Source organism: Talpa occidentalis, unplaced genomic scaffold, assembly GCF_014898055.3.
Source record: "Talpa occidentalis isolate TD23 unplaced genomic scaffold, MPIMG_talOcc4v2.1 talOcc4.4, whole genome shotgun sequence".
In the NCBI taxonomy this organism is placed as follows: domain Eukaryota; kingdom Metazoa; phylum Chordata; class Mammalia; order Eulipotyphla; family Talpidae; genus Talpa; species Talpa occidentalis.
The window spans coordinates 76,973,980-76,986,698 of record NW_023604295.1 but is presented as its reverse complement, the minus strand read 5'-3'; the positions used below and the strand labels follow the sequence as shown (position 1 = coordinate 76,986,698).

Genomic DNA, 12,719 nt, shown 5'->3' with positions numbered 1-12,719 from the left:
TAAACTACCAAAATAATTTTCTAGGTGAGACCATATACAGCGTGTTCTCATTATTCTTAGCCATATAAGTGGAGTAATAGCCACTGTATTGTGGAAATTTAATACAAAAATAAAATAAGCTAAAATCCAAATTTCTCAATTTGCTACTCAAAGACCTCCAAGACTACACCCAAAACCACTTTGAGCCCCACTATCTACTCACTACACCAATCCACAAATACTGATATTCTAGCCAAATTGTTTTGCTTAACCTTCTCCAATGTACCTTGTACTTCCTTTCATTTAGAGCCCTTCTTCAAGTTTTCTTGCCTAAAATGCCATTCTTCAAAGTTGTCCCCTGAAGCCCAACCCGTCTTCAGTAAAAATCCCACTGATACTCCATAAGAAAACTCCCCATAGTCCCTGGTTAGAAATAATTTATCCTACCCTCTATAACACATTTCCCATAGAATTTAGATCAAATAGCACTGACAAATGTTTAGCTTATTTTAGAATTAATAATATCTGCAAATACTGATATTGGATGGTGGGCTTCATCTCTGAAGTCATTTTTACACTCCCCACAGTTCAATGCTACAAACATAACAGAACCTCCAGTCTAAGGTAATTTTCTATAGATGATTCTGAAATACATAATCACAGGGCTTGTGGGAGGCAAGTATTTAGTCTTCAGTTTTCTTAAGCTATTATTAAAATCTGTTGATATTTAACAACAAAAAAAATCTCAACAAATATTTAGTGGAGGCACATTAAAATTTCTCAAGGAGCAAAGAAAAACAGTGCAAAATTTAACATCTGCCATGCATGACCTGAAAAGGACTATATAAAATCATAGCCAAAGATCGCATTATAAAAATCTGAAAAACTTGAAAATCTTCCTTCAAATTAAAAGTATATTCACAGTAAATAAAGATTTGACATAATGAATCCTAAGACCTGCAGTAGTTCATTTCTAGAAAATAATTTACTTTTTCTAGTTTTCCTTTTATTTTCTAGAATTTTGTAAGAAAATATATGGACACATAATACATGCTCTGTATCACTTATACACATATATAAATTTTAGAATGTGCCTAGATTACCTATGATCATCTTGGCCTAAGTATTTACAATACATTTCAAACATGTAAATGCTACTCCTATATTACAAAGTTATTTTAGCTCTTAACAGAAAGATCATATATGCAGATTTCCTTGACAGAGTTCACTTTTGAAGAGAACCCATATTTTCCATTAGGCACTCTAATGTCCAATTTCCATTTCATCTGTACTTCTCCTGTGATCAAATTATGGAAACTTTCTAACTTTTGAAAGTCTAGGTTTCACATGAAGCATACTGGCTTTTCCACATCCCACTTTTTTTTTTTTTTTTTACATCATTGTTCATTTTTAAACAGTATTTGCTTCCTCCCACCTCCTCAGGTGTAGTCCCCATAGAATTTCCTTCACCAATGCACCCGTGCACCATCACCACAGTCCCCTGTGGTCCTCCCTCTCTCCCTCTGATCCCTCTCCCTCCTCCTCCCCTGCAGGATGTCTCTGATTTATAATTGTCTGTTTTTGTTTTGTTGTGTTTTGTATTGTTATTAATTTTTTACACTAATATCTTATTTGGTTCCCCTATATTCCTGCTATAAATAAAACCATCCAATATTTTTCTTTTTCTTTCTGACTTATTTCACTGAGCATAATTCCTTCTAGCCCCATCCATGTTGCTGTGAATGGCATGAGTTTATCTTTTTGATTGCTGAGTATTATTCCATTCTACATCCCACATTTTTACAGTACATTACCCAAATATTCTCACATCAGTATCTAAATTTGTATCTAAATAACATTGCATGAATTACCATAGAATCCCTTTGCACATGAGGAAACCAAGAGTTAATGTCACATTGCTGGCAGCAGAACTGAGTAACTGACTTTTAAATGGAGATTTTTTCCCCCACTATTCTAAAAGCATTCCCCAGATAACCTTGTTAAGCAAGATTTCTTACTTTTCTATTAACATTAGTGAAAAAAAGGGCCTCCCTGAAGGCACAAAGGGTTAAGTCTCAGCACTATGAAGCTATCTGCAATGTGAATTCCATCTCTAAGCAGACCTCTCCTGTCTCACCTGCTGCTCCCCTCAGCAGCGTATTTCAGTCTGCCTGTTTTGCTCCCCACTCTCTCTGGTGAATCCTCTCAACACCCCCCACAACACCTCTGGCCTACATTCCAGCTCTTGTATTCCTAAATATGTAAAATAAATGTTAAAAAAAATAGTGCTAATTTATCTTTCTAAAAGTCAATTTTTTTTTCCTTTTGGCATAGTGGGTAAAACAAATAGAGCATTTTAAATACTTAGTAAATGTAAGACAGAACAAATTTCTTATTTTTTGACTATAAGCTGTAAATAAAGTTTAACAGTAAGTAAAAATTTAATTATACAGACTTCTGTAACTTCTGTAAAATAAAACTTTAAATCTAGCATTTCTCAAATACAAACAACTTGTTTTTAAAATTGCAAATATTAGTTTAAAATGAAGCACCAAGTTTTCAAAACTCACCACTAAATTTGAGGAAAATTACCACTGATATATTAAAAATATTAGCACCATCTATCACTACAGTCTCATTTACTGCCATTTCAAAAGCACAGCAAAGAAAAACAACATTTGTAGACAAATTCCTAACGCTCAATTCACGCCAAGTTCCATCCTTGAAATAAATTAGAATACCACAGAACCATATATCTGTATCACATCAAACTGAACCCTGAAGAACTATTTTTATAAGTTTCTTCAACTATTTCACATTAGAGATGCTACTAAAGACGCTCCATGAGAACCACAAGACAGATGTGCTCTAGAGAACATGTTTGTTTTATTCCCTAACAACTGGTTTGTTTTACCCTGGCAATCATGAATCCTTGTAGTTGTTGCATTTCTCTTTTCACTACTAGCTACTTCACTCAGCTCCATGCCATTCCTATTATTTGTGCTTTTTTTCTTGCATGCTTTCCAATTTATCTCTTTTTGTTGTAGTATTGTGTAAGTCAATTAAGATTTTAGTTGGAGCAAAGTCAAGTACAAATAAAAAAATAGAATTTAAAATATTCTGAAAGTTGAGTTTTCTAAGCTCTATTAGGTTTTATAAAAAAAAATTTAAAAAAAGGAAGATAATTACAACAAATTTGTTCTACTGAGATAAAAAAAATGTAGGGCTAAAAAACCCTCAAAGTTAACAAAGTAAAGGTTTCATTTTGTAAAGATGGAAATTTGTCCAAAAAAAAATTAAGGAATTGTGGAAGATCACAGCACACAAGAGGAGAACTCTTAAGTTTAGCTGATCACCATCTTTACATACAGATTTATGAAAACTGGTCTTTATATTTAAATAAAATAATATACAAGAGTTCTATGAGAAGTACCAAAGAATATCATTACTGTCTCACTATTTACTTAGCAGTAGATTACTGAAATGATTAATAAAGGATAACCCTATATATACCATTTCTGCCATGAGTCTAAAACACTATGGACAATTGCTATCATACAAAGAAATAATATTCTATATAACTGTTTTATTTAAAATTTACACAATTTAATTCACTTTCATAAACTTTACTGAGGTGTAATTTATATACAATAAAATGAATTAGCCAGTTCAATGAGTTTTGGAAAATGCATAAACCACGTTACCACTATCCCAATCAAGATAGAGAATTTCCATCAGCCAAAAACTTATGCACCTTCCCAGTTAATCTTCACAAGTATGACCAATTTGACTTTTTTTCCACTATCAGTCACATAAATGTACTCAGAGTATGCACTCTGGTGTTCTGGCTTCTTTCACTAATTATAATGTTTCTGCGATGTATCAGTAGTCAGTTCTACTTAATTTCTGAGTAGTATTCTACTCTATTACTATACCTTAATTTGCCTATCCAATCACTGGTTAAGAGAGCTGGTTGTTAAAAGTTTGGAATGATTCTAAATAAAGCTGCTAAGAACCATTTGTTTACACAAATCTTCATATGGATATGTTTTAAAATCTCTCAGGATAAACCTCTTTACATTGAACTGACAGTTTTCCAAAGTGGTTGTACATTTTACTCTCTTACCAGAAATGTGTGAAAGTATGTTTGCTCTATATTCTTGCCAACACATGGTATTAATTGTCTCCTTCATTTAAGTCATTCTAGTGAAAGTGCAGTGATATTCATTGTGGTTTTGATTTGTATTTCTATTAAGATTAATGATGTTGAGCATTTTTTCATATGCTTATTGATATTTGTATATCTTCTTTTGGAAAGTAGTCAAAGCCTTTATCCATTTTAATTAAACTGCTGTTGATATTGAATTATAAACATACTCTGCATATTCTGCATATAAATACATATATCATGAATATTTTTCCTAAGTCTAGGGTTTACCTCTTCATTTTTTTTCAAAGAACAGTTTGTAATTTTGCTGGTCCAATATGTCATTATTTTCTTCTAAGGTTTGTGGTTTTTGTGTCCTACCTAAGAAAGCCTTACCTATCCTAGAGTTGCAAAGATAACTTCTATGTTTTCTTCTAGAAGTTTTATAGTTTTGACTTTTTCCTTTAGGCTTACATTTTATTTCTAGTTTATTTCTGTGAATGGTGAGAAGTTACGGTCATTTTTTTTTTCCTTGTACAAAAGCAATATTATATTCCATTTTTTTAATATAAAATTTATCAAATTTATTTTTAAACTTAAAACCCATTTTGACTTATCACTAAATAACTGATTGCAACAGAACCTACACAAAAGAATACATTTCATTTAAGAGAATTTAGTCTGCTTTATAATAAAACTAAACATATGGCATCATTAGCAAAAGCTATTAAATTTCACTAACATCAATCTGAATATCTGTGGTCAAATGGCGATATAATTTCTATAGTACAAAAAACCTTTCTTGAAGCTTTCATTTTATTTTATTAAGTCTCGAACACATGACAAAGCACTTAAACCATCAGTAACTTAAACACAAAGGTATGATTATCTTTAACCTGAAATCCAGACCTCAAAGACCACTTTATGAAGCTAGCCAAGCTCACCTGAGTAGCTGCAGACTGACAGGAAGATGACGATGACGACGAGACAACAGGAATGTCAGACTGTACAGCAGCCACAGTGGTAGCGGGTGTGAAAATCAGCTGTACAGACAGAAAAACCAAAAATATACCCTAAGACAAAAGAACATGTCCCACACACAATGTATAGCAGGCAAGAGAGACTGAATTTGTGACAGAAAGACAATGCAGTTTAGGATTGTTTTCTAAGCAAAAGGTTTTACATGACAAAGAAATTTCTGATAATAAAGAACTAAAAAAAAATCATAAACATTTTTCAAACAGCACATGATTCTGATGAGTAGGAAAAAAAATCAGTGCTCAAAAAAAGAAAATGCATATTGGTAATATGAAATCCTCATAAACAAATTTTGCCCCAAATAAGCTAGTATACTTAAAATTTTCCCAATTTGGAATTACTGTGGCAGGAGGCCTAAAATGGAAGTTAAAATAGACAACCATAGTCACTACTCTTGAAAACGAAGTAAACTTCTGTGTGAAACATGAGGAAAAAAAAAACCAAAACACCAAAAAGCCTTTTCAGTCCTCTTTACCACAAAAGATAACTATGCCACATACCACATTGTAATGTTTCACTCAGCTACCTAGGATCTACAGTACAAATCTAGGTTGCTCTTGATTTTCAAACTACTTGTAAAGAAATATTCATTCTAAATGTAAATGCCATAACATGTCAAAATTTAACAACAAAACAGCCTATAAAAAAGTTTCACATTAAAAAAAAAGGAAGAACATACTTGATGTACTTATTGTCACCATCTCTTTTTAAATGCTTTCTGTTAATATTGAAATAGAATGCCATTAATTTTAAAAGGCAATACAAGTGACACAAAGATTACTGAATCCATTACAGTAAATTATGACAATTGTTCCAAAAATGTGTAAACAGTCTATTTCAAAGTTGCACTAAGAATTACTTGGATCCTCAAAAACTATTCCTGTTTAAAATTAAGTGTTCTTTTAAACTTTAGAACTTTAGTACACTAAATTTAAGTGAATTAAACAACAAAGTATAACTTTCAGTAGAAGGTAATTTCCAGTACAAACAGTTAAAAGCACTAAATCTAAAGTTTCGTATGGCTCGGACCATATGAATCTGTCAGTTTTAGAAGTTAAAACAGTCAAATAACAACCATATCAAACAGTTCAGCACAATTTTGAAGTATATTATTAGTTAACTAAAATCTCATGGGGAAAAAACCCAGAAATATGGTAAGGTCCACTGAGTAATCCATAAATAAAAGGTGGATGTCATTGTTTCCCATTAGAAATACTATGGGAAACTGTCCTTGCAATTTTAGTGGCGAACTGGGGATTCAGGTAAATATTCAGTTCACTGGACAAAAAAAGTGAATATATGTGTATACATACACACATATATGTATATACATATATATACATACATACATATACATATATGCATTTTAGGGTCAAAGCACTCTTGTATAGCTTCCTGTAAAGACACCAATCAAATAAATGTCAAACAATTTCTATATTTCTTGAAGAAGTTCAACAGTTAAATTTGGAAATCAGTAGGTAGGTACTCAAATATAGAAAATACAAATTAACATTCGTATATAACACAACATCAATGTGAGTTTAAGAATACAAATCACCTTTCTAAAATAAAATGTGAGATGGGTACAATCAAACCTAAGAGGACTCATCTGGATAAGTACCAGACACTCCTATCCAGATTTCAGAAAATCCTATAATATAAATTCCAATTTATAGTTATCAACCAAGTTTTCAACATTTCTTACTATTTCATCAAATCTTAAATGTCAAAGTATTATAATATTTCATGTATCACTATAGTGCCAATTATAAGAAGCCATCAATTATAAAACATATCTAATTTCAGAGATGTTAAAAATCTGAAAAAGGCATGAAATTGTATATTAAAAAAAAAATCACTCCTATGTTAGAGAACCTGTTAGCTTCCCAATCTTGCAAGTTACTATTTGATACTTCAAGAGGATTTACCAATTAAAAGCAGAATTTTTCATCACACAAATGTATATGCTCTAAGCACAGACATAAAAAATTTGTTAAACATTCTTCAATATTAAAAACACCACTTATTGCATCAAGACAAGAAACATTTTGATCTCTCTCAAGTCCTTAAACACTGAAAACATTTGGTAGCTCTTATCTTACCATTTGAGCTCGGAGATACATTTGAGCTTGGCTTGCCGTTAGGGTAGGGGAGGTACTCCCTAGTAACATAGTCTGTTGGGTAATACTGCCGCTGGTAGAACTGGAAGCCTGGGAACGGCTTATTAACTGTGCAGGTGTAGGAGAAGTGGAGAGGTTGATCTAAGGAAGAAAACATATTAGGTCATAGGCTTCCATTTCTTGGTTCCATGTCAGTGAATTTTACGAAGCTGCAGTTAGGCTATCAATGGTCTAAACTGTGGCTAAGGAACCTAAAAGAAAGGGCTTCATCTTTGACAGCTCCTTCATTCAATTCTTTGAAAACAGCATGTTCTCGTTAGTAAGTGGAACAATTTTTAAGTATATCCACACTGCATTTGAGTAAGATTCCAGGATCTGAATGACTTATACAGCCAATGATAGTACCAAAATCAATGCACACATCAAGTATTAGTAAAGCTTAAATGCATAAATACATGTTTTAATATTTTCTTCCCACATTCAATGATGCAAGCACCCCTTCTTGAAGACCATCACTCCAAGCAATGGAGAGTGACACTAGAGCTGAACTTTAAGACCTCTAGTACCAATATGGCAAGGGAAAAGTTAAAAAAAAATTCAGTATCCTAAAAATATAATTTCGACTGTCTCCCCAAAACAAGATTAATGTTCCATTAACATTCCACATAGTAACTTAAAGCTTTCTAATAAACATTTTACACTGTTTTGTCATATTCTGTCACATTTTGAGGGGCTTATGAACAAAAATTCAAACACAACAATCCATTCACATAATGAAAACATACATGTAACATATAATTAGTGTAATTTTCTTCCTCCAAAGGCATCAGAATAAGAAAATACAATTGCTACTTGTCAAACAGATGGAAAAAATCTCAAATATTGGTTACACAATTAAATTATAAACACTAAAGTTTAAAATTGCTCTTAAAGAATGAATTAGTGTATAGTCTACTTCTAATATACGTAAGAGTCTGCTAACTAGTAGAATCTGTGAAGGCAAACTGGGTGGAGCGGTAGGAAACAGGGCAAAAGAAGATGCATATACTCTTTTTGACCTTTTCAATTTCATACCACAATCGTGTATTATACATTTAAGATATAAATCATATTTTTAATGAGTAATATAATCTGACCTCAAACCCTTTCTGTGAAACAAAGCCAAGAATAAAATTAAGAAACAGTTAATTAGACTTCTGATTTAAGCAACAAAGCAAAATAAATCTGATTAGGAGCCTATTTCAGGGAAGAGCTGGAAGTATAATTCTTATTATGAGCCAAAAAAATTTTCTAAAGGGCTGCTTGCTCAATTAAGTGAAAAGGGAGCTGGAAAAGTTCCACCCATACGCCCTCAGAAGCAGGCCTGCTCACATTGGATAAAGGATCCAATGAGGCTCAAAACTCCGGACTTTCACTGTGGAGGAGTATGAAATCGCAACTTACAATACCTGCACTGTTCTCTTATCCATCGCCAAACATTATCATTTCCACTAGTCCAGAACTTGATTGTAGGAAACTGAGCTGAAGTCCACAAAGGAGACCCTGTCTATACTATTTTTTTTTAAACATTTTTGTAACTTTTTTTTTAAAGATTTATTTATTTATATGCATACAAGAACTGGGGCACAGGCCAGAGGTGTGGGAGGTGAGAGGATTCACCAGCGACAAAGTAGGGAGCAGAACAGGTGGATCTACTGAAATACACTGCTGAGGGGAGCAGTGGGCGAGACAGGAGCGGTCTGCTGCGCCATGTGGGTTGCTCCCTGGCGGCTGGGAATTGAACTTGTGCTGCAGAGGCCCTGGATAGCTTCACAGTGCTATGCTTAACCTCTTGCACCACCAGGGAAGCCCCTATTTTTTGGGTAACTTCCTGAGTCCTATCCTATAACTTAAAGTCATTTACGTTTAAAAAAAAAAAAAAGCACAGTGGATACAAAAGTCAGTTATTAAATTCTCTAAATTTATCTGTGTCTTACAAGCATTTAATTTTAATAAAAAATTTAAATTTATAACTCAATGCACAAATTCAGTAAGATAAACAGAATTATTCACAATCTGGCTTTTACTCATTGTACATCACTGAAATCCCATTACCAATCATCACCAATAGCCAATATCTGACAAATTCAGTAGATTCTTTTCACACCGTGCCCTCTCCATCTTCTGTATCAGCTCTTTTTCTGTCCTACTCCCAAAAGTTCATGCTTTGACCGCCACATTTTTCTTCTTGAATCCCTAAGATTATATACATCTACTCCCATAATTTCAAACAATTAAATGTTGATGACTCTCAATCCTTGACTACAAACACTTATTCTGAACTCCAGATCCAATTATCACTTTCAGGGGCCTCCTTGGTAGCCTAGGGGTTAAGTCTCAGAGCTATTACCCCTACAGCCTGAGTTTGATCACGGGCTAGACAGCTTACTCATATATAGCACAGCTTATCCCTTCTGTCTCACCCACTGTTCCCCTTAGCAGTATACTTAAGTAAATCCATCTGTTCTACTCCCCACTCTGTCTCTGAGAGGTAAATCCTCTCACCGCACCCCCCAAACACCTCTAGCCTACACCCCAGTTCTTCTATGCAAAAGAAATATATATATAATAATAATACCAACTACCACCTAAGGAATACATCTTTCTGGACATCTCATCAATTCAAACTCAAGTTCAAACATCAAACTCATTGTGACTCCTTCTTAAATCAGTTTCTCCTCAAATGGCCACTGGCATCTTCTAAAATCCCCCAAAACATTATCTGGAAGGGATCCTGATTCTTTCCTCTTCTTTACTATATACACAAAATTACTCACATGTCTTGTTGCATCTATACTTTTATTCTTATTTTCATTTTGATTTTTAACAACTTAGTTTCAGCATCCGTGCCCATGGCACTTCCAACTATATTATTTTAGCAATTGTAAACTGATTTCTCAACTGGAATCTCGTCTCCTCTCACTTGCCAGATAATCTTTCCCTGATTTGGCTAATATTAAATTACCCATTAGAAAATCTTTGGGATAAAGTCTAACTTCACTTGACTATCTCTCTAGCTTTATCTTCTCCCACATTAGAGGCTGTGTACAATGTCATGATATCTCAGGCTTCTGTCATACTGGTAACAATGCTCTGGACTGAGTATCCTTGCATCCTCGTGTTGGGTGGAGGGAGGTAAGGATTTTAGTAAGGACAGACTACACAAAGCACAAACAGAATGCTTTCCTTCTCTTAAAAAAGAAAAAGTAAGAAAACTAGATAGTAACTTCCTAACTACCTGCTTTCCACTTTCTCAAAATTGTGAGATTAAAGTACAAATGTCTATTTATTTTTTAAGCTCTATATATCTAGTAACATTTCAGGCAATGTCCACAATCAATACCCAATCCATGATGGTATATAGGTTAGATGTCCATCTCCATACCCAACTGAACATAAAAAACTTCCTTTCTACCCCACAATTGATAAGGTTCTCCTCTATTTTCTGCTTTGCTCTGCTCATCGGAACCAAATATGTTTACCTGTTTCCATTATTTTGTCTGTCAATTCAATCCCAATACTTCTCTAATTCCCTTCCACTTTAAAGCTTTGACCATTCCTGTCACTTCAGATGTCAAGCCCACACTTCACAAAGGCTCTATTACTGGAAGATCTCTCCTCACTGGCACTACTTCTAGACATTGCCAGACAAAACCAGGTCTGCCAAGAAAAGCCACTTAACTCCCAAATACTTCTTGGTGCCCCCAAAAGGAGGTTACACAGGGTCGCCGGTCCAGAGTATCCAAGAGCCAAAGCCCACTTGAGAGCCACTGCTGCCATCTGATCACAATCAATCAGGTATATCTACAAAGAGATATAGTCCACAGACATTAAAAGGAGGATGTACACCTGTATTCAAGGGCATGAAAAACTCTTTGTGACCTACTGTTGAGTGAAAAAATGCAGATCATGTAATACACAATTCTACTTATATAATTACATACAAATATCTGTGTGTACATATTTGATACATGTGAAAAACATGTTGAGAAAATTATTGAATTACATATATATAAAATAATGCATACTCATAAAATTGTATGTTAGATTTGCTAGACACACAAACACACATACATCTGAAAGAATAGTCACCAAAATATTAAGCAGCAAATAATGTCTACTACAGATAAAATTTGGAATGATTTATGGTTTTGTTTTTTTAAAGTTTTGTCTTTTCTATGTAAGTATTAACTTTAGACCCAGGAAGAAAATGCTTTCCTTTTTTTTTTAATGTTTAAATTAGTATACTGGGCCTCCCTAGTGGTGCAGGGGTTAAAGACAGTGCTGTCTGGAAATTGGCAGCCACTGCAGCATGAGTTCGATCCCTGGCCAGCCAGGGAGCAACCCACATGGCGCAGCAGACCTCTCCTGTCTTGCCCGCTGCTCCCCTCAGCAGTATATTTCAGAAGATCCTCCTGTTTTGCTCCCCACTGTCTCTGGTGAATCCTCTCACCCCCCACACCCCTGGCTTACACCCCAGTTCTTGTGTGCATAAATAAATCTTTAAAAATAAAAAAATTCATATATTGTTTTTATCAATTTAAAGAAACATAAATTTTCTTTCCTCCACCCCACAACTGATAAGGTGTAGGAATACGTAATTCAAACATACAAAAATATAAATTATAAAGAAATTTCAATTAATAACTTCTACCCACCCATGAAGGATTTCCTTAAGAGACTGGATATTTTTAATAATGAAATCAAACAAAATGCCTATTCTACTTATGATAAAAAAAGTCATTATCTCTACTTTCTTCAATACAAGCTATAAAAAAACAATAGTAAAACAAACAACCTCACACTCTTAAGATTTTGATACCCTGTAGGTGTATTATGCTTTGTGAAATAAGTGTGCCAAAAAAAGACAAACACTACAAGATTTCACTCTTGCATGGTTTACAGAGAAAACAGATGAATTAAATAAAACAAAAATAAACTTATAAAAAATGATTTTCACTCCCTAGAAAGAAAAGTTGCAAAGTAATATTAAGACAATTAGAATATTGGATATAACTTAAAATTTGTAGCAATGAGACTGAAGTGTAAAGTATACCTATACTAGTCAACACTACATAGTAGCTTTAGTGAGTGAGCCTGAGCTATTTGCTAACGTAGAAAGATCTCAAGACACACTGCTACATGTAAGAGACAAATGCAAAACACCTGTGCTCAAAATATGTAAAACTAAAAGGTAAAACCCTGTTAAGCATATATAGACTGATTTCTTTTTGCTGTATATGTCCATAACAAGTAATTAGGAGTCTGGAGGGATAGCCAACAAATTAAGGAGATAGAAAGCCTGAAAAAGGAGGTAAAAAGGAACTTCTTGTTTTTTCTGTACTGCTGCAATAGTTCACATGAACTCAGAAAAGCTCATAGCATACAAATATTCA

General features: G+C 33.7%; 1 protein-coding gene across 6 annotated transcripts in view; it reads right to left on the bottom strand.

Moving 5' to 3' along the window:
* PHC3 (polyhomeotic homolog 3) overlaps window positions 1–12,719 on the bottom strand; it is a 72,600-nt gene that overhangs the window by 35,478 nt on the left and 24,403 nt on the right. For all 6 annotated transcript variants that reach the window (XM_037525716.2, XM_037525718.1, XM_037525719.2 and 3 more), the window contains 2 exons: window positions 7,267–7,425; window positions 5,071–5,169 (listed from right to left, as the gene is read on the bottom strand). In XM_037525716.2, the coding sequence (XP_037381613.1) occupies window positions 5,071–5,169; window positions 7,267–7,425 (258 nt within the window). The remainder of the gene's footprint in view (window positions 1–5,070; window positions 5,170–7,266; window positions 7,426–12,719) is intronic.